This window comes from Lissotriton vulgaris, chromosome 12 (genome assembly GCF_964263255.1).
Source record: "Lissotriton vulgaris chromosome 12, aLisVul1.2, whole genome shotgun sequence".
In the NCBI taxonomy this organism is placed as follows: domain Eukaryota; kingdom Metazoa; phylum Chordata; class Amphibia; order Caudata; family Salamandridae; genus Lissotriton; species Lissotriton vulgaris.
Genome location: NC_141700.1, coordinates 80,428,133 through 80,455,685, shown reverse-complemented (window position 1 = coordinate 80,455,685; position 27,553 = coordinate 80,428,133). Strand labels below are relative to the sequence as shown.

The 27,553-nt window shown below is 42.1% G+C and overlaps 1 protein-coding gene across 1 annotated transcript in view; it reads left to right on the top strand.

Annotated features, from left to right (window-relative positions):
- Positions 1-27,553, top strand: part of LOC147673379 (perlucin-like) — an 84,145-nt gene that overhangs the window by 49,881 nt on the left and 6,711 nt on the right. The window contains exons 2-4 of the mRNA XM_086946350.1: positions 15,908-16,027; positions 16,397-16,519; positions 17,310-17,461. Coding sequence (XP_086802476.1) covers positions 15,910-16,027; positions 16,397-16,519; positions 17,310-17,461 — 393 coding nt within the window. The 5' untranslated portion in view covers positions 15,908-15,909. The remainder of the gene's footprint in view (positions 1-15,907; positions 16,028-16,396; positions 16,520-17,309; positions 17,462-27,553) is intronic.

The window sequence follows — 27,553 nt, the reverse complement described above, 5'->3', positions numbered from 1 at the left end:
CATTGCTCTGGTTATTTCGCCCCTTATTTGTCTTAATTCGGCATGATGGATTGCTGATATATGGATTTTTGATTATTTGCTGGCCTGCTAAATGGTTCCTGTTGGATATTTTGCTCAGCTTTCATTTAAATTTGCTTTAGGGCTGGGTGGGCCAAAGCTTTCAGTAAAGCTTTCCCAGGTTGTAAATATGATGTCATACAGGAGTTTGTTATCCTCCCACCCTTTTTTGATACAGCCAAGAGTTTTCCTGGGTCATGTGTATTACATTTTATTGTCCTGTGGTTAAATGTGACATTGGAGCATGAGTCAGCAGTTGAGTAAGTGAGCGCATTTCCTTGCGTAGCAAGTATGAACTCTTGTGGTTCATGGTCACTGTAATCTAGCATGCCGATCCAGAAATCGTTTATCAAGAAGTAAAACTGTAGGGATGAAAAAGTATAATCTATTGCGGTGTCGGCAAACGCATTATGGAAAGTTTTAGCTTGGGGTCGAAGCCCCATCAATCGACCATTTAATGCTACCAAGGACAAGCTTTCTAGATCCTTCAGCAGTTCTTTGGAGATTTTAGTTGGCTTGCCCCACTTACACTTACCCTGAAGTGGAATCCCCCATGCTGTTTGTTGGTCTTCTGCCGGCCTGTCTAAATCTCCACTCCCTGTAAGGAACATATTAAAGTCACCTGAGACAATGTAGTTTAATAATAATAATAATAATAAGGAGGTTTATAAAGCGCCTGGTAACGCCCAACGGTGTGTCCCCGCACTGTAGTAAGTGAGAGATTCAGAGCCCCATATCCAGACTGAAGTACCTAGGTCTATTAGTGAAGGAACAAGTGTGTTTTAAGCTCTCTTCTGAACCTCATCTCAGAAGGTTCTAACTGGAGCTCAAAAGGGAGTTTGTTCCAACTCCTGGCCGCCAAGAGCCGGAATGATCTACCACCCATACGGGCCTTCCTGACTTTAGGAATCATCACCAGGCCAGTCACGGTAGATCTAAGAGACCGGACGGGCCTGTAGCAAGTGATGAGATTCTGCAAGTGCCTCGGCCCAGTGCCTTGAGTGATACGGTGGCACATGCAAAAGGCCTTAAACACTATCCTCTTCCTGACAGGAAGCCAGTGAAGAGCGTCCAAGGTCTTTTTAGAAGCGGCCCTTCTAGGAAGCCTAAGGACCAGCCGAGCCACCGCATTTCGCAGCACCTGAAGCCGATCAAGACTCTTAACTGTGGCACCTAAATACAATATTTTGCCATAGTCTAGTCGTGAGGTGACAAGTGCGTGGACCAACGTCCTCTTAGCTTCAGTAGGAAGAAGGTTCATAGTCTTGTGTAGGCCCTTGAGGACGCCGAAGCACATTCCCACCACACGTCTAATCGCGGGTTCAAATGAGAGGTCCGAGTCTACCCATACACCCAGGTTCTTAGCCTGGGGGCACGGAATAGGGACTGGGCTTAAGCAAGGTGGCCACCATGCCGATGACCACACAGACGGGCTCCCCCCCAGCACGAGCACCTCTGTCTTGCTACCGTTCAACTTCAGGCAGTTGTTGGCCATCCAGGAGGTGAGGAGCTTAAGGTTAACTTCTCAGTAATTAATTTCATTAGTTCAGTTACCAGTTCTTTCGCCCCATTTCTTTTATTCTGGGGGTGTAAGTAGGTGTTAACAAGTATTAGCTGCTGTTTATCTTTAGGACCAGCTATGTCCAGCTGAATAGTTTTTATCTTGTTTGTTGGAGTACTTTTGCTTGTTAGTTCCTTGACAGTCGTGATGGATTTGATTGAGGTGTAAGTCATGAGGCCTCCTTTAAAATGGCCAAAGTTTGAGTTTCTGGTTGCTGGGAGGTGATATGATTTGAAACCTAGTAGGTGGAACGAATGCACCAGCCCCTTTTCTTGAAGGAGAATTAGGTCAAATTATTGCAAATACGTCAGCAGTAAGCATGGGCGGAAAATCCGTTTCGCTCGCGGATTTTGCAGATTTTCGGTAAATTCGCAATCCGCGAGATCCGCGAATCTCCCGCAAAATCCGCAAATCCGCGAGCAGCGGATTTTATGGCTTGCTCGCACTGTTCGCGTGAGTTCGCGGCTTGCCAGTACAACTTCGCACCCCGCGAGTAAGTGCTAAATTGCAGAAATACGATCTTAGCAAAACTGAAACTACTTACCAGGTTCAAAAGTTCAGGCTCATCATTAGTAGCCATTTCCTGTAGTGCTTCCTGAGGGGCCCCTCCAGAGTTCAGTTGCCAGTTGCAACTATTATGTGACCCTGCTCTGAACCTCAGAATAGTTACACATATGCCACAAAGGTCCTGAATTACAGCTAAGGGAGACAAGCAGGAGCCAGGCTGGAAGTTAAAATCCATTAATCAGCCCCTAATTCATTATTGTCAGTTGGGGCAGGGCAGGTGTTGTAACTAATTTTGCAACAATGAAAGCACTTAGCAAGTGCAAAAGATCATTAATCAGGAAGCACTAAGGAAGCAGGTGCCAGCTAAAAAAATATTCTGTGACACATTAATCAGCCCCAAATTAATTCAGGTCACTTGAGGCAGGGAAGGTGTGCTTTGCTTTGCCGAAAATAATGTACACTGGACAACCAGAGGGTGTGGTGATGAAACAGAGGGTGGCATGGGTGGGCCAGAGGGTGGCATGAGTAGTCAGAGAGTGGCAGTGGTGACAGAGAGTGGCAGTGATGAAGAAGAGTGTCCCAAACAGGCTGGACACGTAGAAACAACAAGTTCGCAAAACTTGCGACCCGACAGGTAAGTTCGCAAATTGCGAAATTGTAAAAACCCTCGCGAACTGGCAGAAACACGCGCGAACACAAAAAAAAATAAAAAATCCGCAAATTCGCGGGATTTCGCGGATTTTGCGGATTGCGAGTTCGCAAATCCGCAAAATTCGCGAACGCGAGATTCGCAAAATTCGCCCATGCTTAGTCAGCAGAGCACTGTCCATTGTTTTAGTTCCAAGGCCATGCATATTACAGAAGCAGAATTTTAGATCTGAAATGTTTGCTTCCTGTTCTGATCTCCGTCAAGGGAACTCCCTTTTTATGTTTATAGTTTTTTCTATCCAAGACCAATCCTGTAGTGTATCGGTCTTGGGTTCTTGATGTTGGTGGAGTAGTGGGTCTGGATACCCGACTGCTTGACGGAGATGCAGTTGAATCCCCCAAGTTTCTAGTTGATGCTTTTCCTTGAGGATTTTCTCCACTATTTCTCCAGTTGCCCAGACTGTCTTGGTTGCTTCTTGTTCTGAGAGGTGTTTCAAATTCTACTGATTCCAGATCTTGTGAGCCGATTTCTGCCAGACTGCTAATAGCAGTTTGTGTTCGGAGAATATCACCTCTGTTTATGGTATCTCCTCGACCTTTGGATTTGTATTCCAGAATGAACAGGATTGCCTTGGGTGTGTCTCTTCGAGGATCGTTCGGGAGAGGTCCACTGCATACGTATTTGCCACTTCATCCTGCGCTGAAGGGTGTCACGTTTTGTTTTTCTACCCTTTCTGCGGTGTCCGAACTTCGTTCTTTTTCCGTGCACCACTCACTGATGCCTTGCTGTTTCACTGGCCTCGTTCTATTTGGTCTTTTTGGATCTGATTTGCCATCCCTTGGATTTAATTGTTTGGTATGAACTATTAAGGATGTCGTGTTTTGTTGTTCTGCCCTTCCTGCGGGGTATGGGTTTTGCTCTTTTTCCGAGCACCGTCCACTAACACTTCGCTGTTCCGCTGTCCTTGTTCTATTTGCTGTTTACCCTTTCAATTTGGCGGTCCTTGTTTTTAGTAGATCTGTATGTGCCATTGCAACAGCTGTTACCGAAGGGGCAGCTCCACTTTCTGCTATGGTTTCCAATCGATTTTCTCTCTGCTCATTTGAGTTGGTGAGTCCAAGGGAATTATGCTTGCTTATATTAACCTCTCCTGCTTGTTCCGTCCCTGATGGGCAGGGGGCATTGTTGGCATTTTGCTCAAAATGCAAGTTAGTTGGTCCTCTGCTTGCACTTCGTACTCGCTTCTGATCACTCGTGGATTTTGATGCAACTTGAAAGAAGTATTTTATTGATGGAGTCTTTTTCCTTCCTTTTCTCCTCTGTTTCTGACGCTGTTTGGAGGTTTGCCATTTGCTCGGCTGGGTGTCCCCCTCGTCTGATTGACCTATCTGCTTTTTGACATTGCGGATGGTCTGTTCCAGCGATTCCAGTGATTGGCGTTCAGGGGCGACTAAAGGCCATGAGGAGTCGGTGCTCGAAATCTTGTTTACTTTGGCTGATCCATGGGTTCCCAGTGCCTTGTGTTGTTTTGACTCTGAGATCGCACCTCCTACTGGCCCTGTGTCTTTCCTGGCTGCCATGGGAATGGTGACCAGAGTATTTCCGTATTTTTGAGGCTCAGATCGCTCTTTTAGCTCCTGAACGGGCAATTTAATTGTAGCAGTCTTGTTCTAGTTTAATCTTGCTAGTTTGGGGCTTGCCAATTTTTGGGTATGTACTTTTTAGAACCGTGAGAAGATCACCCATCAATGTGGGCAGTGTTTCTAGTTTTTCGGCAATTATATGGCAGGTGTAGCTTGGAGGGATTATTGCCATTTCAGATTGGACTCTTTTTTATAAATTTGTTCATTTCCGAAATTCCGACAACTTGCTGTCAATGCTTGTGACATGCAGGGCTAGGCAGTTAAGGAGAGTAAGTTGAATGTCCATCTTATCCGAGTGATATTCCAGAGCCTTTGTTCAAAGCTGCATGGTGTTTAGGAGGGAGGCCCATATTTTGTTGTCTCCTATGGGTGTTTCCTCCTGAGTCCCCTTCGTTGCCATTCCTGTGCCTTGAGGAGCTGTTTCTCGTTTGTTCTCTGTGGAATATGTAGTGACCAAATTTTCCCATTCTTCAGTCATGAGGAAAGACGTGTTGCTGGCCACGTAGTTCCGGGATCTTCAGTTCGCTCCCTGTCTTTGCTCCTCTTCCCCCTGATGTAAGCTGGGCGAGATCTAACTGCGGTCCAAGGAGAGATGGGTTTGGTGACTTGGCTTTTGCTTTAATGCCAATATTGTTGTTATTTACTGTCCTTTCAAGGATCTCACTGAACCGAGTCTTTGCTTTCATCGCCGTGGTCTTCGCTGTGGTGTTCCCGTCAGTGTTGTTCATATCTTCGGGATCTTCGAAATCAGGGTCTGTGACATCCAGATACAGTTGTGGGAGACTGTCACCCGTGCTTTAATTAAAACTTCATCTAGAGTAAAGGTGGCCGGAGTGCCCACGATTGCAGAAGCTTCTGGTACTAAGAGTGTTGAAGGTACTGCATCTCCGTGGGTCATTGCGTTCTGGCACGTTCATATTTTAACCCTTTCGCTGCGGTGGCTATTCCGCCGCAGTGCTAAGGGGCAGGGGGGCCGCGCGGCACTCAGACGCTGGTGACGGACCCGCTCCGTCACGCCCCTCGGGTGAGCTGTGCTTGTGATGGAACGGTTCCGTCACGGCCCGCCCGCTCAATTGAACGCGCCGCGCAGGCGCGAAATCAGCGCTGCGCAGGCGCAGCGAGCGGTGCGTGACGGAACTGTTCCGTCACCAGCACAGCCCACCCAAGGGGTGTGACGGAGCGGTTCCGTCACCAGCGTGGGAGGGGTTAATATTTGGCTCCAATGGTATTCTTAATGGTGATCTTGAAACCTCCAAAATAAGGGGGAAAGGCAGATTTCCTGTGCTTTGCAGGTTTCTTCATTCTCCTCCTCGGTGTTTGTATCAGTGTATTTTACATTTTGCTGAGCTACATATACTACCGGTGGATCTTCTGCCTCTTTTGCTGCCCCTTCAGTTGTCCAACTGGGTTGAGCCGTGCCGCATCCTCCTGGTTTGGCCAATTTGGCCGATGGGCTTTGCCTGTTAAGTCTTCTGGGTGTAGTGGGGAAGGGTGGTCCAGATTTGACACTGCACCACCGTCTTTCACAAAAAAGAATTTGGAGTATATTTTAGGTGGAAAATGCTTTTTTCCCAAGATTGCTGGTAGGTGCGCTGGTCTGTCTACTGCTCCGCTCCATCTATATCTGCCAGCATATTCACTAGGATTACGGAGCCCTTGTAGGCAGTTGCATCTGCAATTGCCGCTGGCGTTGTTAGTGTGGAAAGGCGACTTTCGGTTGAATCGGTTGTTTCTCTTAGGATCTTGTTTTCCTTTTTCCTGTTGTTGATAACATTTGTTACAGACCGCCTCTCCTTCCCAGACCTCATGGTCACCTATATGCTGTCAGTGTCGGTGTTGGAGATTGTTTGTTTTTGTCGATATTGTTGTTGTTACTGTTGTTGTTACTGCTGTTGTTGTTGTTGCTCTTTATTGTTTTTTATTGTTTTATAGTTGTTATTATTTGTTTATTTGATGTTGTTGGTTATTTGACGTTGTTGTTGTCTGATTAACTTTTAATTTACTTTGATTAACAGTTCTGAACAGTTCTTAATGATGATAGGATAGTTTACTGGTTGATCCGCAGTCCCTGCGGTCCCCACGTTCCGTTGCTCCAATGTGCAGCTTCACAGGCTCGGGCTGCGCAGCTGGGGTAGTGGTGAAGAGTAGTGGAGAGGGAGACGATGAAAGGCTGGGGCTCTCACCACCTCTCTGCCACTCTCCGCTCTCACCTCTCACTGTTCTGTTCCATATCGTTCTGTTACGTTTTGCCCTGCTCCTCCTCCGCTCGCTAGGTCCTGAAGCTCAGCACAGCCGTCAAAGACTGCTTGCTCTCCCGCTGTGGGCTCCGTGTTCTGCGCTGTGGCCCTCAGGGTGAAACGCACCATCTGGCAATTTGGCAAATCTGTCAGGGCCGGGGCCGGAATGCTGCGAGTGCCGTGGATGGAGCGCGGGGGCCGCAGCTCACCGTCGGGACAGTATTAACAGGCAGGCGGCGATGCGGCAGTATCGGTGCGGCGTCCTCCCCTCATTCTGCTACCAGAGGCTGGCTGACTGGCGGGAAGCATGAAAGCAGTCTATGGACTGGTGCCTCTCAGTCTCCACGACCTGTTTGATAGCCAGAGTTGGGAAATTTATACACCAGGTAAAAATGGCACTCGACTCCCACTTAACGGCATTGTCTGCAAAGTAACCGGAAGCATTCTGCCCCAGTTATCTAACCTGGGCTGGTATAAAGATCCACGAAGAATCCATCTTTCGTCAACAGCCCTTGGTACATGAATTGACTCTACCGAACTTTCATGTGCCCCCTTTTATCAGCTGGGAAACACTTGTATAACCTATGTATCATTCCTTTTAAAAGAACCCTGTTTTGGACAGCTAATCAGGACTAATATGTTAGTATTTTAACTTAAAGTCACTCTCACTTTTATGTTTGGATGGGACATGAGAGTGGGGGAGTCGGGACGTTCATAAAGCTTTTTATTCTTTTTTTTTCATTTTTATACTGTAAAGATTTTAAGTAATCATGCAGTCTATTAATAAAATTGTCAAAAAAAAATATTGTCAGTCTATGGTTATGTGGACTAATAGATCCACGTTAGGGATCTGTATTTGATCACTTGATCACAAGTTTGAAACTAGTAGGCCCACTCAGCCTTTCATCTATTTGAGGTCGATAATATGAGTACCGTAGAGTTAGGTAACAATATACTTTTATTATTACAGCAACAAGAGGCCCAAGGGTGAACATGCACTTTGCAAACACATGTAATGTTACGCTTGCTGTGCTTCTGGTAGTGGTTAACCTTATTCGCTGTGTAGCCCACTAGTCTTGCCTTACACCACATACAGTGTTGCTGGCATTCTTTAACAGATTTAGTGTACAGTGTTCCTATAGCTTAAAAAGCAGCTGATGGGAGCTTTGGCATGCCGGGTAAAGATCATGTGAGGGGGCTTGAGAGGAAATGCAGAAAGAGATGAAGCTTGGAAGGAGAAGGGCTTAGTAAAGATGGCAATGTTATTGTTATTGGGACAGGCCTTAGGGTTCTGGGTCTAAGATGGCCTGTCCCATGATCAAACATTTGGGGCAACCCTGACAATAGATGAAGTAGATAGGGCTTTAACCCAGACAGTGAGGAATAAGGCCTCTGGCCCTGACGGAATCCTGGCGGATCTGTTCTTAGCGAACACACACACCCCTGTGCCTCCCGCTCCTAACAAATATTTTAAATTGCTATGTAGCTCAAGGACCGCCTGCTTCTTGGAGATTCGTGACAATAGTTCCCATCTTTAAAAAAGGTGACAGGGCGGATCCCAAATGTTATCGGCCAATATCTTTAATTGACTGCACCTGTAAGATCATGGGTAGAGTAATCCTAGAAAGATTCGAGGCCTGGGTAACAGAGATCGGGATATTGTCTGATATCCAATATGGCTTCAGGAGAGGCCTGGGCACAGTAGAAAAGTGCCTCAATCTGCACCTGGTCATCTGTAAATATGCTTTAGCTAAGGCGGGATCCCTTTATTTAGGGTTTATGGATCTGACGTCTGCCTTTGACTGGGTGCAGAGAGGAAAACTCTGGGAGAAGATGCTGCTAATAGGCATCGAACCAGCAGTGGTGCATTTTTTAGCAGCTATGTACATGGATGTCACCGGGAGAGTTTGCTAAGGAACAGGTGGGGAACTCACTGCCCCCCTTAAAATGAATCGCGGGGTTCGCCAGGGCTGTGTGCTTGCCCCATTTTTATTTTGTCTGTATATAAATGATTTAGAAACTTTTATTGCTAATGGGTACGTGGATGCCCCCAAGATAGGCAGAAGGTTGTTACCAGCCTTATTATATGCAGACGATTGTGCTTTATGTCCAGAACTGGGGTGGGGCTGCAACGGCTTATAATTAGTTTTAATAATTTTATGAATGACCTTGGCCTTAAGACAAATGTAGCTAAATCCCATGACATTGTGGTGGGTAAGCAACCTACAAGTGTAAAGGCATGTTTTATAGGCAGTAAGAAATTGCTTCATGTGCCTACCTTTTCTTATTTAGGAATTATTTTTAATTCAAAAAGTACTTGGCTTCATTTGCTGGAGGCCAAGACTAAGGGTTTTAATCAAAGTCTGGAGGCTATTTTAGATTTGCTAAAAAAACTAGGCTCACGTCCACTTAAAGTAATCATTGAAATTTATAAGGCACGCACGTGTGCTGCTAGACTGCATGGGGATGGAGTCTGGGGTGTTTGTAATACCCTAGCCATACAGAGAGCTGAGAATTTGTTCTTGAAAGGTTTGCTGACTGTGCCTACAAGCATCCCTGCTACATTGTGTCATAGTGAACTTGGCCTGACCCCCTTGTCCTTCCGTGTACACTTAGCGCCCTTAATACTCTGGTATAATATTTGGGCCATGGAGGAAACAGTCTTGAATTGTGCCATTATCACAGATTGCTTAAAACTAGACCGGGTGAACAAAATCTCCTGGATCTCTTATGTCAAAACCCAGTTAAAGAACTTGGGCTTGTCGGATAGCTTCGACAATCCTGAGAATATCGTTAAAACATCAAGGGCAAAGTTGAAAAGAGATTTTTTGGCGTACTCCTATATGGAAAGAGACATCCAGGAGTGGGCGGAAAAAAGGGTTATTGAGCATTCCCTACTAGTTTGTTCGACAGGCATTGAGCCCTATCTTTCCTTTTACTTTAGCCATGCTAAATGTATTATCTTATAAGGTTTAGGTTTGGAACCTCCCATTTACTGGTCGCATACCCGCAGAATGCATTTTCCGAGGCTAGCTTGGATGCATGCTCATGCGATTCAATATCCATACAGAGCACGTTGCACTTTAAGTTTTTTTGCAAACTTTATACGAACCCACAGCGTCTCTTCTTAATACCTCTTTTAAAATTCCTAAATATAAGAAAATGTCAGGCTGCCTTGCACTATCTCCAGCTTTTAAAGGATGAATTTATTTGTTTAATGGTTTACAAATATATTTCCTCTGCAGTTCGTCTTCGGAATATAGTTGGGAAATGATTTTCTATGTTTTACAATTAATTGGTTCTCATGACTTAAGCATTTATAAATGATGATGTCTGAACTTGTCGCTTATAAGTATCATGTATGTAGATCCTCTCCTAGTCTCCTCACTACTTTCAACACAAATATTGTTGTGCCCCGATTTGTGATATTCATATTCATCTGAAGAATCTGTTTTTTTTGGACATCTGCTAATTTGTTTCTTATTTTGAAAACTTCTTTTTGATATCCGTACTTCTTTTTTTCTTAATTTTATTGTGTTTTTTAATCAGAAATGTCTTTTCATTAAGTATTCTTTTATGGCTTGCAATATAGCCGAATAAAGATATCTGACTGACTGACTGATCAAACATTGATGAGGAGACAACTAGAGGTGTGCAAAATTATAATTCACAAATTCAATTTTTTGGCAACTTCATAAACTGTACAGTATTAAAAGTATATTGACTACATTTTTGAGGAAATGCTCACATTTATTTTTGCAGGAAAAGTTTTCTAAACATGTAAATTTGCAGGGTGTTTTATGTGGAAAAACTGCCAAAAATGTCTGCAGAAGACTGCCAAATCAGTTTGCAAATGTTTGGTGTGGACTTCTAAGTTATTCTGTCTGCCACTTAAACACCAGGCAAAGTATACCACGGAATGTGGATATTACAAGGGACTAGGGACAGGAGCAGTTGCTTGAGCTCTGACGAAGGAGCAAGGACTCAGAAGAAAGGAGGTGTACCGGAGTTTGGGGTGTGGTCTCAGGATGGAGGGAGTGGGGCACTGACGTGGGAAGTGGAAGTGCTGGTAATGGGATCTTCAATATGGTACTGATGCTGAGTAGCAGGAGCTCCCCACTGCTTCTTTCAGCCCCATGTGGCAATGGAAGAGGATTCTTGCTGCAGTGATGGGCCAAATGAGGAGCCACTATTTGCAAATCTTGAAAGAGCAGGCCTGGCCCAGACACTTCCTCACCTTGAACTAATGAAACTGCAGTCACATTGGTATCCCTGCAGTCCACCAAATAGCGGTGCTCAGAATTGGCTAATATGCAGTCTGTAGCTAACAATGCTTTCATGGAATTTCTAAAGACAGCCCTGTCTCCATCCTGATGATGAGTGATTCCCCAAAACCGGTCCCAGGATGCTTGTTTCTGGTCAAGGGAGGACCTGGCTTGGCAGTTCAGGCTGGACTGTTCTCATGAGGAACAGGGTCAAGAAGACCGATTTGCATATGGCTGGGTCCAAACCTGGGTGGCGTGGTGAGCAAACGAACAATGGATTAAACCCATATCTTTGTGACTGGGGGTGAATGTTTGCATTGCTCAGCATTCAGTCAATCGATTGTTCTTTTTACATCGTAGCCACTTTAATGTATGGGTCTCCATTCTCCATAGGAGGGACTTGAGAAGTAGATGGTGAAAGATTTTAGAGGTAGTTGTCATGGGGAAGTTGAGAAATAGGGTGTTGGCTGACTCAGAAGCCATGAGACATTAAATCTGTAAAATACAAAATGTACAACTACAAAATGCTAGTACTTTTTAAACTTTGCTCCCATTGTAAACCAAAATACATAAAAAAGAGTGAAAAAGGCTCAACACTGATTTGCATATAGCTTGGTCTGAACTGAGGTGGCAAAGGAGTCAACCCAGATCTGTGACTGGGCGTAAGTGTCTGAAAAGTTTCAGCACTTGGTCCATCATCTCCTTGTGTTTGCATAAAAAAGAGTGAGCCAGGTCCTTTCTGAACCGGAATACAAGCAACCTAAGGTCAGTTTCACCCTAGGTTTTGGGTCCTTGGCTGCTCGTGTTCTGGTCGGAATGGACCTGCCGTGGCCGTTCGGGCTGGGCTGTTCCTATTGAAGAAGGATCAAGGCTGATATGAATATGGTTGGGTCTAATCTGATGCGGCATGGTGAGCAAAAAAAATGATGGACTGCAATGGAACTCAGAGTAATATCCAATGGATGAGATTAATTCAAGCATTCCATTCATCACTGTTTTGTATTTTCCTTGTGACCACTCAAGTGTGATGAGTCTGCCCAGATGTGAGTCCTGTGCTCACTATCCCACTGGAACCAAGCTGCATTCCACTGTAGATGCCAAATTAGGTATGTCCAGACATGTGTCCTGTGCTCACTATCTGACTTGAGCCAATCTTCACCCCACTGAATGACCCAATTTAAATTTGGATTTGAAAAACATTTCGAGTGATTTTATAATGAATTCCTGGAGCAGCAAAAGAATATTGATGTACAATTCGAGATGATTTGTGACTTTTACTCCTCTACGTTAGACCTTTCAACCTTAGGGTGGTCTTTCCCCAAATGTTTTGCCTGCTTATCTAATCTTGTTGCTGGATCTTTTTGTGGGCCTTAGGACTCTGAGCACTTTACCATGCTAACCAGTTCTAAGGTACATGTGCTTCTCCCCTTAACTTGGCAACATTGCTTCCTACACAGTCTGCATATTTTATTTACTTGTAAGTCCATTGCAAAGTGTTATACCACATACCCCGGGCCTGTAAATTAAATGCTACAAGTGGGCCTGCAGCACTGATTGTGCCTCTCACACAAGTATCATTTCAAACCTGCCCAAGGCCTGCCACTGAAGTGTATGCATTTAAAACCCCTTGCCAAGCCTTAAAATCCCCTTTCTTTACACATAAGCCACCCCTTGGGTAGGCCCTGGGTAGCACATAGAGCAGGGTGCTGTGTAAGTAAAAGGTAGTATATGTACTTTTAAGTTTTGCTTATCCTGGTAGTGACACATAGCTAAATGTGTTTTTACTACTGGTAGGCCTACTCTTCTCATAGGTTAACATTTGGAATTAATACACTTTTAAGTTGTAATTTCTGATTAGAAAAGAGTAGCTGTGTCATGTTTTCTATCTTTTGAATGGTAATGATAAATCCTATTGACAGTTAAAGTTGGATTTAGCATTACTATTTTTAAAAAGGCCACTTTAAGAAAGTTGACATTTCTCTGCTCTTACAGATCTGTATGCCTGCAGCCGGTCTTCAATGCACATCTAGGGTGGGTGACAGCTACACTTGGTACATTCCCTCTAGACAGCCAAAACACAGGATGGTTAGGAGTGTCTGAGCACTCCTCTACATTCTGATGGCTCATCCTGGGCAGGATGGGATCGAGAAGGCTCCACTTACTCATGTATCGGCAGTGTCCTGTCCCCACGCAAAGGTCTGATTACCCCCTACAGATAGTCTGGACCCAGGGCTGGGAAGAAAGGACTTCTGTGCACTTCAAAGGCACTTCTTTGAAGTCTTCCCTACTTCAAAGGCAGAATTGGCAATAAATACTGGTTCGCTGACCTCCCCAATTCAGACACTTATGGATCTGCAACTGGGCTTGGTCAGAAGAATTGCTTTGCTGCATCAAGGACTGCCACTCTGCTGGACTGCTGATCTGGAAGTATTGCTTTCTGCTGTGCTGATCAGCTGCTCTCTGACCCTGCTGAGGGAGAGCTGAACTCTGCCTTTCAACCCAAGTATTCGCCAATTGATGGCTTGCCTCCTATTGTTGAAACTCAGGAAAATAAAAAAAGTCTCTGTCCCTGCTCTTTTGCCTGGTTCACAGGAAAGGGGACCCAACTACTTGCCTCAGAGGTACCTACGCATCCACTGATTGTGTGAGCAGAGTTCAACACATAATGCCTGTGGAAGGAGCATAACCGGGCGCGATGCATCAGAACCAGTGCAGCTCCTACAGAAATCAACGCACAAAACTGTGCATTGCCACCACAGCAGTCTACAGAGATCGATGCATCCCTCGACTGTGTGGAGAAAATCAGCACATCTCACTTGGAACCAATGCATCTCGGCTTTGGCGCCTTGCCTTCGGAACTGACCCATCACCACCACTGCGTGAAGGAAATCGCCGCATCACCTTGACATCAACGCATCGCTCATCTGCACCCCGCATCTCACTGTTGTGACCAGTATGAAAGTACTTTGTTCACTGGGCCTGTGTAAGTCCTATAGATGGCCTGTGCTCCATTGTGTGTGGCCTGAACTTTTGACTTCGCCCTGGTCCAGCTCCACCAGATTACGTCCATTGGGGCTTATTGCTACCAAGTGCTACATACACTTTTATTCTTTGAAAATTCACATCTCGACTTCTACTTATTGGATTTTTCTCATTTGCCTTGATTCATTTATAAAATGATTGTCTATTTTTCTAACCCTGTGTGGAGTCTTTTTGTGGTGTTTTCATTGTGTTACTGTGTGTTGTGTTATAAATATTTTACACATTGCCTCTTTAATTTAGCCCGAATTGTGCCAAGCTACCAGAGTGCGAACAAAGGTAAACGTTTAGTGTATATGTAGCTTACCCTGACTAGAGTGGTGGTCCCTACTTGGGCAGGGTGCATGCCTTTTCAAACTAGAGACATTTTTGTAACACTCTGGGTACAGTGACCAAATGGGAACTGTTCTTTCTTACAGAATGACTAACTGCATAAGATATTTCTTCTATGTTTAATGTGATGATGGATATGGTCTTTCTTGACTGTTCACTTCACATATGAACAAGGCATATGCTGGAACACATGGAGTTCTTCTTATCAGCCAGCACAGTCTTCTTTAATACATCTGTCATTGTCATTTAAAGTCAATTAAAAGAATATTGGTTTGACATTATTTAGTTAAGATAAAAAAGGCATTTTTTTCAATAGTTAAAAATAATAGCAGCCTGATAAATTGGACCACTTAAAACAGCATTTTACAAAACAATGACAATCCTAATGGTTGGTAAAGAACCCATGTTCATAACTCATATCTATTCACAAGTATGCTTTGCTAGTGAAAATAAATATGATCTGAAAATCACATTTTGCAGCCAGTGTACTAATAAATGTATGTTCACCCATTTAGAACTGCAGTGAAGATTTCAGACCATGGTACAGTGCAAATAATGTGAGAAAACATGCTTACTGAACTACAGATTGCATGAAGGAATGACTTTACAGAGAACACTACAGAGGGCGTCCCTTCCTAATAGCGAGTCTTCCAGGCATGTATGACTCTTTTGCAACCGCAATTGCGGTCGCAAAACAGTCGGAGTTTACCACCCTTCTCAGAAGGGTGGTAAAGCACTTGCAACCGGTAAGGGCTACCTATGGGACCCCTTCCGCTTTGTGAATGCACTGGAAAATACTTATTAAGGGCAGGCAGTGGTCCCAAGGACCACTACCTACCCTTAAACAATGAAACGAGAACCTTACAATTTTTCTTTTTTGAATGCATCCTGTTTTACTTTAAGGAAAATGGTCTGCATTTAAAAAACAAAAACTGCTTTATTGAAAAGCAGTCTCAGACATGGTGGTCTGCTGACCCCAGCAGGCCACCATCCTTGTGAGGCTGGCCATTCCCAATTGGGTCGCAAATTGCAACTGGTTCATGAATATTGATGAGCCTCACATTTTGCGACTCCATTGGGAATCGCTAACAGTATCTCTGACACTGTTGTACATTGGATTTAGTGCCTCACAATTTGCGACTCACAATTTGTTGCAAATTGCGAGGCACTAAATCCAATGGTGGTACATCTGCCCCAAAATCTTTTATTGTTATTTTACTACAGTTCCTATTTTTAAACCCGTGAATTCTGCTTCTGATTAAATACCTGTATTTATAACTGATACATGTGATAAATAACGTGGTCAAAACGTTACATGCAGATCCCCTGCGGGTAATATGCTATTGATCGCCATTGCTGGCGAAACAGAGGGGCTCCTGGAACCAATCAAGTATTTATTTTACCTGAGCCATGGCCCCTCTCCCACACTCAACAATGGCCATTCACATCACATTAGACTCTACAAAAAAACTTTAGCAGGCAAACAGTGAAAGGGTACCTGATGTATGTGTAAGGTACGGTTCTGAAATGGATGCAAGAAAACAAATGCAAAGCATCCCTTTTGGGGAATTTGGCCTTTAGTAACCAACTAATAGACACATTGTTTTGTTTCCTAGCCATGAGAAAGACCTCACAAGCAGAGGACAAGAAGATGGACTCAACAAATAATCTGGTAGACTTAGGGCTGGGGATCAGCCTTCTGCTGCTTGCTACATTGATTGCCCGCATAATACTCTGTAAGTAAGATTTGCTATCTTTGAACACTTTCAAAGAGATGTGATGAGGTATTAGGAAATTAGAATTTCTCAAAGTCTCCTCTGATTCTACTGTTCGACAAATGTGATCAAATTAGCATCATCAAATGGCATTTTCTGCCCATTTTGTCACTGCACTCACTGGACTGTTTTCAATACCATTCTATATGTAAGAGAACAACGTGAAACTTTAAGTGAATAGTACTATTTTCACCCTATTCCTAATTCAATAAATGACAGTGTGTGCCTGTACTTCCATTTTAAGTACCAGAAATTATTTGATATGAAATAATATGCCTTTAAATACAATTTAGTTGAAGTCACTCTTACTCCTTTCTCCAATTTTCTTAGATTCAACAGTTACTGCCAGAGCCCAGCTTACCCAGGAAAAGTTGGCACAACTGGAAAGCAATCTCAGCCTGGCAAGGAAGTACATCGAGTGCAAAGAGAGAACTTCCGGCACCGATTGTGGACGTAAGTACTCTAGCATGGGCAGGTGTTGATACTGTGCTACAGGCAGACGAGACACACAAGCAGGCCTGGAAATGTCTAATGCCAGATCCATATTGAATGTGCAAGAGAGCATCATGGGGACTCTTCAATAAAGAACCTTCTTTATAAAATGGGACCATTGTTATTTTTTATAGCACATATTCTATAAATATTGAAGAACAATCCACAGTTTTTTAGGTAGGTCTGAAAAGGAATTCATGAAATACCCAATACTGTTTCAGTAAAGCTGTAAAAATGTCTCCAAATGAATATTTGTCAGGAGTAACAGTGCTATTCTGAGTGTTCTGCTTCCAATAGATCAAGATACCTTTAAGTGAATGTGGTGCTCTGTAAATCCCTTTACAGATAAAAATACCAAAAATGGTTTCAATACACAGCACACTAACCAAGTGCATTTTTTTGCTGCATGACAAATTATGTAATTACCTACAAGAAAATTGTGCCCCATTTACAGAGCTGCAATTGAGGCTAAATGGTCTGAGGTGGAGTGGGGAAGGCTCACTGATTGAGACAAGAAGCAAAGACTGGACACGAGTATTTGCAGCAAAGCATACAGCCATCAGATAACTGTGTACCTTCTAAGGCACTCCTTTCAATAGTCCTGGTGGATGCTGGGATCATGTGCCAGGATGAAATTGTGGTTTGAACCACTATTTAGAGCGCCTTGAGGCTTCACTTCTGACCCAACAGAAGGGTTCTTGCTGGTTCTCATTGTGTGTTCTTACTCCATGGACTGTCCTTTCTCTTTCAGAGGTCTTCTACAAGGATTGTCCCATAAATTGGCAGCTGCACAATGAAAAATGCTACTTCTTTTCACAAATCCCACTGTCATGGGAAGTAAGCAGATACATCTGCCAGTCAAGTCAGGCAGACCTGGTCATCATCACTGACCGGGAGGAGCAGGTCAGTTAAGGATTTGTTGAATGCTTTGATGTGATTGCTATGAAGCATCTTCCCTGGTGTAATTCTACTTAGAAAGTGTTGTATTCTGCACCATTGTAATCTTAGTTATATTCAAAAAAGATTTTTCAATCAATATCAATATATAGATCAATTGTCAATCTATATGTTTCTCTATAAGCCTATGTGTCTATCTATATGTTTTCAGTTCAGTTCTATCTATATAGTGATCCACATACAAACACTGTTGGAATAGAAGATCTCAAGTCAACTAGTGGTCAGAGATGACTGAGGCAAGGCTATGGGAGTGAAAACATGAAAAAGAACCATTGCCCGAGCCAATTGCTTTGACATTATACAGGTACAATATAGGCAGGGCCACTCGAATTATGCCACAGGGTGTAGAAATCAAAAATCCACTTCTCAGGGGTTCCACTTAGTCCTTTTAAACTCACAAGGAAGAACTTGACAAAGAAGCTGAAATATAAAAGTACATTTTTATTAACCTCAAATGAGTGAGACTACGTCACACAGAAGCCTTAGCAACTGAATGAGGCAGTCTGTTAGAATGGTCTTACTTCATGTGTTATATACTCTTTATCCTGCCCCAGGCATGTAAGGGAGTTGTACCAATTACATTCCTAAACAAATGCAAAATCTGGAGGGTCAGCAGGTGAGTAGCCTTTGGGGTTTTAGCAGGATATCGGCAAAACATTATAATTACATAGTTCACAAAGGTTAATCTAATTTGGATGGCACTGCAGGGCATGGCATGATTACATGTACAGTATCCCAACCCAAAAGCTAATCATTAAGAATGTCCCAAATTCAACCTCCAAAAGCAGGACAAACCTATAATTGAAAGCATAACCCATGTAATGAAGAAACATAAAAAGAAACAGTAGCAGATGATGAACAAGATAAGGCATGTGCAAGGAAACTAAAAGTTAACGACGTCCTGAACATTGATTGGCAATCTCAGACAAAGATCGGTCAGGGAAATTGGCTTTGTGAGGTCAGTTTCAGGTGAAGAGGTCAGTTTCTTACAGTTCATTTCAGAGTCAAAAAGAAACCTTAGTTAATGTATACATGAACAAAGAAGGCCAGGCCACTTTATTCGTCAGGCTACCTTCACAGGCCTACGTGAGGGCAACACAAAATGGTGGCACAGAACAAAATGGAGTCAGACTCGAGAATTACAGAACCTCAGACCCTTCTTTTGCCATTACGTAGGCAATAACCTAAGACTCATGTTAATCTGAATCTAGGTCTATATTGTTTTTCATTAGGTCGGCAAGGTGTTGCTGTAACATCATCTTATTATTCTCTACTTCTCTTGGGACAGGTCTCCGAACACACATAGTAGCACAAAGACTCACTTCTGGTGTACCATTTTTGGATGCTAGAGACGGAGCCACTTCCTCTTCCATGGCAATTCAGTCAAATGAGAACTTAATTAACATTTACTTTATACATTTGCACTGGAACCGCTTGTGCAGCTGTGCCCAAAGTCCATTCAAAGCCTCTCTGGCAGGCTTCTATCATCCAACAAATCAGCTTCACTTGTCTTCTTCCGCATTGGGCCTCTCGATTCAGGCCTCTTCATGAAAATAGTACTGCTTAGTTGGAGTGCCCTCCTGGCAAACACTCACAGCTCACTCGAAAGTCTCAATGTCTCAAGGCAGTGCACCATTGACAGACACTACAAATAATGTGCTCTTCATTGGTCATGGGCACAGATCATCTCATGCAGACCCGGGTCTACATTCTCAGGCTCTAACACTCATTATTCAGTGTCAGAGGACGCTCAGGCTGCTCTTTCATGGGCACCATAATGTAGTGCCTTTTGTCAATCTTGGATCCTCCGGTGCACTGCCCTTCCATTGGAGCAAAGAAAAGGGGGGGGTGGCCAAAACTCAGGCCAAGGGGTTCAAGGGACTGCACACTGTCAGAGGTTATCAGCACATGACAGGTAGAAAACTCAAGGCTCAAATCAACCTTGCCATCAATAGCTCCTCCTTCTTTTCTGATGTTCAACGCCTTCTGATGAAGCAAGCACAATGCTTTGGAGATACCATTGATGGCACGCTGGCGATCACTGTCCAGCCTTGCTACTTTTCTGGATGCTGGGACTGTAGGGCCAAGACCTCCGGCCCTCATCTGTAGCTGTCACTGATGGGAATTAGGCTTACATCAGCGTTCTGCAGGTTATTATGACTTGATACTGCAGAACCTAGTGACGTAGGAAATGTGACACAGTTGTTAGTTTCCTTCAAATTCAGTACAAAAACATTTAATTGTATTTAACAAGGGGACTGCAAGCAGGTGGCCTGCAATCTTCAAAGGAGTGGCCATACGCCATGGGACTATTGTGATCTAAAATACACTGTCATTCTCATAGAATACAAAGACAAAGGCAATAGGCAAAACAGTGCCTCTAGCCTCTTCAATTGGGTTTCCATATGAGAGCATATCCTCTACCATCTAAGGGTAGATAACTACATGGGAATTCTATATGAATGGATGTCCTCATACATGGTGACATCGTCTAATGGGGTAAACATTTTTCCTCAATGATAAAGGCTAGGTGTTCCTAAATTCCTTATCTAGAACACCTCAAAAGAGAAATCACATAATACAGATTATCAGGGACATATAGATACCTCCCTTTTAATAATTGTGCATCAGGCGCACTATGCAATACAAAGGCTAATGATCAAAATGTGGAAACAAAAAGACAAGAACTAGAGAGTCCTGGTATTTCCATTATTAAAACACATCTGGTCCATCAAAAATTAAAGCAATAGAAAAAAGGAACTGAAAACCAAATTAGAATAGGCATTGAATTTGTCATATTCAAAAAATAAACGTAAGGTGTCTCCTATTGAGGTGGAAAACTTGTCTTACTATAATATTAAGTCAGTTAACCAGTCTATCACTACCCTGACAGTCAGACAATAAAAAAAAACATCCAAGTGGGCATGAAGTAAAATTCTTGAAAAACCCATCTGGTCATACAAAAGGGAATTATACATAATATGGGGGTCCCTGGTACATCACTGCAGTCTGGAAGTGTGAACCTGAACAATACACCAATTATAATAAATGGGCTGACTGGTGAAAGGAATACAGAAAAGGGAAATGGGACTAGGACACAACTAAAATCCCCAATAGCTAGGCACAATGCAACATCAGTCAAGGGGAGAAGCGGCAAAATAAAAATCTATAGGAAGAACAAGAAATGACTCGGGTGATAGTCAAGTTTGTGACATAATACCAAGAGTAAGGGTGATACACAAAAATCAAAATAGGTTCACAAATTTTAACTCTACCGCTGGTCGCTACACCATATACGGTAATCTCAGCTAATGTTCCAGTTCCTTCTTCAAGGAAAATGAAACCTGGTACTTAGGAAGCAGAACATGATTAACTAATGCAATATAGAAATTAAGCCACCTTGTACAAGAGTCACAGATCTATAATTTCATCCTTAGGTCCAATCAAGGAAACATAAATTTAGGGCTGCCTGTTCCTTGAGGGAAGGGGCAGTAACGTGACCAACTGCAGGTGACACACTTTGATCCTGTATATTTCTTTTATTTTTCTTTAATACCATTATAGCCAAATAGACATGATGCACTGGTGAAGTATTGTCTGTCTTGTTCACAGTATGAAAATATCATATCTGTGAAATTTAGTATCAGAGCAAGTTCAACCAACTGTTGCTCAAAGATGTACATCGTCATGACATCCCCTCACAACACAGGAAAACATGTAATAGTATCAGAAGCAACAACATAAAACAAAAACATACATAAAATAAAAAAAACACACATGTCAAGCCATCAGATATACGTGCTGTATACCAAGCACAAAAAGCATAGACAAATTAAAATAGCACATGTAAATAAGCGGTGACACACAACACCATTGCATGCATTTTATGCACTGTGAACCTGCAGCCCAAAACCCAATATTCTGGCCTGCTTAATTTGTCAGGCTTAAAATCGAAATTACACCAAAATTACTTTCTTTTACTTTCCTCACCCTCCTTTTGACAACTGGTCACCAGTTAGTGGTGATCAGCTGTCAAATACAACTTACTGTAACAGAGGACAATAATCGGTGGAATTGGCTGCATAGTGCCTTATCTACTAAGACCACAGATAACCCCAAATTGTTTCACCATCTTTAACAATCAATTGAAAATCATTTCTTGGAATGCAGCTGGGATACATAGTAGTCCAGAGAAACTCGAGTTCCTATTTTCGTTGGGTGCAAATGTGATTTGCATCCAAGAAACATGGTGCACTGATAATATTGATGGTGGGAAGGATCACTATGTGTTGGAAGCGCCAGCTGCCCCATCCAAGAAAGGTCATGCCAAAGGGGGAATTGCTTGTTTATTATCTAATACATTGGACTGGAGATTCTCCCACTATATTGACCCTAGTAACCTCTTTCAAGCTATAACAATAGCAAATCTTCCCATTTCTTTAAAGAAGTCCTCTGTTGTAATTATTAATGTGTACATTCCTCCAGAAGAGTGTTTTAACGTTTTATTGAAGCAAGTCTTTCAGTATATTGGTCAGATTAAAAATGCTGCATTCCCACCAGAAGTTATCCTAGTAGGAGATCTGAACTGTAAAATTTCTAATGCTAGTCTGAATCTTTTTAGAAATAAATTTAAAGAAGAGGCGCATTTTATACCACAATCCCTCCTTCCAGACAAAATAGTAACTAATAAAAGAGGGAAGATTCTGCTGGAAGAATTATCGGCAGTTTATGGGCTTATTCTAAATGGGAGATTTCCCTCCGATGCGCCTGCGGAATTTACTCATAAGTCCCCTTTTAGCGCCTCTATACTTGATTATGCAATCTCGGACTATGACATTTTTCCTTGTATTCAGGACCTTATGATAGTCCCTACAACTTTGAGTGATCATAGCATAATTCTTATAACTATTTCCTTAAAACCTCAGCCCACTGTGTCATGGTCTCTTAACAGTAATGATGTTACCTTCCATGCATCTTCGGGCAGATGTTTTTGGAACCCTACTGCCATTATAGGTGTGCACGCTCATCTATGTAAAACTATATTAGAACTAAATGACTGGCATGGTTCGGAAACTGTTAATTTTGAAAAATGTATGCGGAACATCATCTTAGATGTAAAAAAGGCTAGCTGTCGCAGGAAAAGGGTAGTTTTTCCCTGTGCATTGTGTATCCTGAATAGGGAAATAAATAAATTAGTACGAGAGCAATTCTTAGGTAGATCAGGTGTACTGGAAAAAGAAATATCAAGGTTAAAAAGAAAGAGAGTTAGACTTAAAGCGAGAATAAAAAGGGAAAAGGAAGATACAGTTTGGATCAACCTGAGGGAAGCAGTTACAAATGGCAGGACTAGAGAATTTTGTTCCATAATTGGGAAAGGATGTGGTACTAGAATGAGTCCGTGTCCCATCCCTATAGCTGAAGAAGTATGGACCTCTTATATCCGGGAGCTTTATGCAGGGAATGGCATTTCGGCTGAAGACAGTGACCCGGATTTAACATCTGAAGGTCTGATTAATTATCCCTCAGAGGAAATAATTGAAATGGCCATAAAGAATATGCGCTCCTCCGGCACTATGGGTCCTGACGAACTCCCCATGACGGTTCTGAAGCAGGATCCTGCTCTGTGGAGTAAAATCCTTTGTCCATTGTTTAAATCCTGCTTTGACTCTAAAACGGTACCCGCATCCTGGAGGGGAAGTATTCTGGTCCCTATTTTTAAGAAGGGAACTAGGGATAGCCCCAGTAATTATCGTTTGATAGCTCTCCTTGACTCAATCGGAAAGGTTTTTGCGAAATGTCTTTTGAATTTACTTTCCGACTGGGTTGAGGAGAACAATATCCTGCCATTCGAACAAACTGGATTTCGTAGGGGGCACGGCACCTTAGACAACCTCACCACCCTGCATGTGATATCGGATAAATATACGCAGGTGAGAGGGGGGGTGGTGTACGCTGCTTTTATCGATTTCTCCACAGCGTTCGATAAAGTGGATCGTTGAACGCTGTGGAGAAAATTAGCAGCTCTTGGTCTACCATCTTACCTATTAGATCTTGTTCGTACACTTCATACGGAAACTTGGTGCAGTGTTCTCCAAGGGGGCGAAAGGGGTCTCTCTCATCGAATTCCATCTTTGAATGGCCTTAAACAGGGCTGTCTCCTGGCGCCTCTTTTATTTTCATTATACACTGTAGACCTTCCAGTTGCCTTGACTGGTTGTGAGGGTACTGCTCCAGTGATAGGAGGGACCCCTATCTGTTGCTTGATGTATGCAGATGATATTCTTGTTTTAGATTTAACTCCCAAAGGTCTCGCTAATCGGCTGCAAGTTCTTCATGCTTTTGCTACTTCCCATTTCATGAAGATTAATATAACTAAAAGTAAAATTATGTGCATAGCCGGGAAAAAGAAGTGCCGCTCTGAAAATTTTGGATGGTATATCGGTGGCCAAAAACTAGAGGTTGTTAAATCTTACACTTTCTTGGGGAAAATCATTGCGGCCAATCTGAGTGAGAGGCCCCACATCGAGCATAGTTCACGCAAAGCCCTCGCCCATGCAAAAGGTTTAAATGCCATCTATCTTGCTACCGGAAAAAGGCACTTCTCCTATTTACTGGAAGTGTATAGGGCTAAGATTCCCCCCACGATACTATACGGTATCGAGCTCATAGAGTTGAAGCATTGGGACTTTTGTCATAAAATTGAAGGGAAACTCTTAAGATCCCTATCTTCCCTGAATACCGTGTGCTCTTTGGCCGCTTGTAGGCTTGATTTTGGTCTTAGGAGCTGCTGGGTACAGGGTGTATGCGCCTTGGTAAGATGGGTGGCTTGCATGGCTAGAGCTGAACCAGGGACAATGAGAGCCCTCCTTAAAAATGAATTATTGGGAATTTTAAAGAGTTTTCGCAACTTGTAAGGAACTTTAGAAGAGCTGTGACTCTCTTAAAGTTAGATGAAAGTGTTTTGTTCCTGCACTCACCAACACAGCTAAAACTCCTGCTAAAACAGGCGTCGTGGGAACTATGCTTTCAGACAGATATGAATACAATACAAGGAAAAGGGGGTTGCGATTTTCTCCTTAACTCTTATTCTATTAAGTTGGCCCAACCCTATGCTACTTGGAATTTGCCACATGGCATACGTAGATTATGGTTCCTCTTACGTTATGATTTACTACCTTTAAATCTACTTTTAGCCAAAAGGTACGTATCGTCTCCATTGTGTAATCTCTGTAATCTGAGTATTCAGGATCGTATGCATGTCTTGCTGATTTGCCCGGCACTTCGTTTATTGCGGCTTAAATGGTTAAAACCAATATGCCTTCGTCTTGGCATCTCTAATGTGAATATCTTTTTGCAATCTTTATACTGGCCTCCTAATGAAATGTTTTGCTTCTATATTTTTAATTTTTTTTAAAGGTTTCTTAGCTATTTATTAACATGTTATTGGAGAGGTCTGACATTGCTTTGGTTTGTATTTCTGTCAATGGATGCTATTTGATCTATATGAGTCTTTTGAATGCTATCTTTTTTGGTATGTATTTGTTTTGTATTTGAAATTGTGAATTTTATGTGGCCCTCGTTGAGAGCCAAAACATAATAAAATAAATTGAATGTACAACTTACTGTGTCGCTTCTGACACACAGGACCAGCAGGAACAATTCATAGAAGGACAAAATGCAAAACGTGAAAAACACACAAACATTTTTTCTTCAAAGAAGTCATAAAAAAACTCATCTTGTTTCAACATACTGCTAACCCCCACCTTACTGACCTCAAGGTCAAAATCTGCCTCTCCTCAGCCCTCTCTCTCTTCACCCTGAAGCTGTCAAAGACAAAAAGCTTTCCTAACTCTTTCTAACTTGCAATAACCAACCCTATCCAAAACCACATACCAAATATATTATTCCCTTTAGGGGCCACAATCCACTTCTATTCCCAGACTCAAAAACATCTACTGTGAATAATTCACAGAACACAACAACACAACATACCAACTTTAGAACAAATGCTTGTTACCACCCTATGCAATGGTACTCATTTCATCAACCTTAAATGGATGAATGTCTCAGTAGGTCCAGCTAGAGGTAAAACCTTCAAACCTGATATTAAACTCAAACCTCTGCACCGGGCACATTGGCTCACTGAGCCACTAAAAGCAACCCCAAATGAGAACAACCTGCAAATTTGTATTATACCTAAATGTATGCATTTACTGAAGCCTAAGGCACTTTAAAAGCTACTCTAAATGAAAAAAAATGCTGCCTAAATAGTGCCCTCACCCAATTTCGACTTTGCCACCTGGGGCACTTAAAAATAAATATCCTATAATTGTGCTACATAATAATCATCCTCAGAATATTCTTTACAGATTGCAGAGATTGGACAATAGACATATCTCATGTAATTCCTTAGAAAAATGAGTTTTTACGCCTGCGCCAAGTGAAATTCCACATACAAATGTCCTCATTATGCAGTAAAACACAACTTAAATTAAATTTTAATGCTAGGAGGTCATATTATGAGTATTAAGCTTTATAAATATTAAAAAACGAATTTAGAAGCACTTATTTTTAATAATTATTTTTCATAATTAATAATTATTTTTAATAAACTCAATAGTTTTTGATAATTCCACTTATAAACGCAAGCTGCATCTCTTGCCTATCATTTTTAGACGCATTGTTTTATGAGCCTAAGCACAGAAGCCTAACTTAAAACATGACAGATTTTCGCGCCACTTTTTTTTAAAAAGGACAATTATTATTTAGCAACAGAACCAAGAATATGCTTACAAAAAAATGCTTAAAGAGAGGAAAACCACAATTGAAATGTCTTCCTGTGATACAAAATAATGAACCTTATTTTGTAACCTTTTAAAACACTATTCTGAAATGCAAAGTTCCAACCGTGATTAACTAACGGCGAAGTCCCGGCTAAATAAACATTCCTATGTTATTCGTGGCCTTCAAAAAACAACATCTGCTTCCTTAACGGCAGTAAGAGCCCTTCACAGTGTTGAAACCTGAGCACGTTGGCAGTCTTACTTAAAACAGACATTTCAAGTTTTAAAATGCGTGTGCAATAATATGCATTTGAATTTAGCAAAAATTCACTTTAGCTGAAGTGTTTGCCTGTTTACATGTAATACAATGTATGTAAGTAAAAAAATGCTATAAGTTTGTTTTTCTACAAAACACACAATTTGTTTTTGAGGCCTTTTATATTCCTAGTGAATGTGAATTTTAATTTTATCTTTTTTTAAGCATTTAACAGTTTGTACATATGCGTTTTTACTTAGTCTATAAATTAAATAGCAACATATAGCTATTTTAGCATATCACATGGTAAATTGCTGGATTTTTATTTAACTTCTACTTAATATTAATTAATCTGACATTTTACTTAACAGACTGAAAACAAAGAAAAAGCACAAACACACATTGAGCTCATTTCAGACATAAACAGAAAGGGTTCAAACACTCAGGACACACAATACAGCGCTTTAGCCATTTGTTTCATAACTAGCGCCATCGCTATTTACTTACAGAAGTTACACTAATGGGAAAAACCACATAGACATTTAAACACACATTTAACCCACAGATCAACACATAGGACTGAAACAAAGGACAGCCCACAGACTGTACTTAAACCAAACCATTTGTAAATACTAGTTGTAAGTCATATTTACAAGAAGCGCTTCTCAATAGTATTCCAAAAGACTGCAAAAACAGCCCATCAGACTGTTTTATTTCCAAGAAGCCAAAATACACTCAATTCACTAGCTTTGTCTGGCAGAACACCCCCCCAAAAAATCGCTCTGCATATCTCCATTCATAAAATTGCACAGAAAATGGATCCTTGTATGGTTGTTTTGTCATATTTGAATTCCCTGGGGATACAGAATCACAGAGGAAGAAATATGTTTTTATACCTAAACCTATTTAGATATTCCCTCAAGGGAGCCTGCTTATTTAATTCACATCTCACTATGGTACCTCCAAAAAAAGCAACACATTCTTCGATGTGTGCTTGCA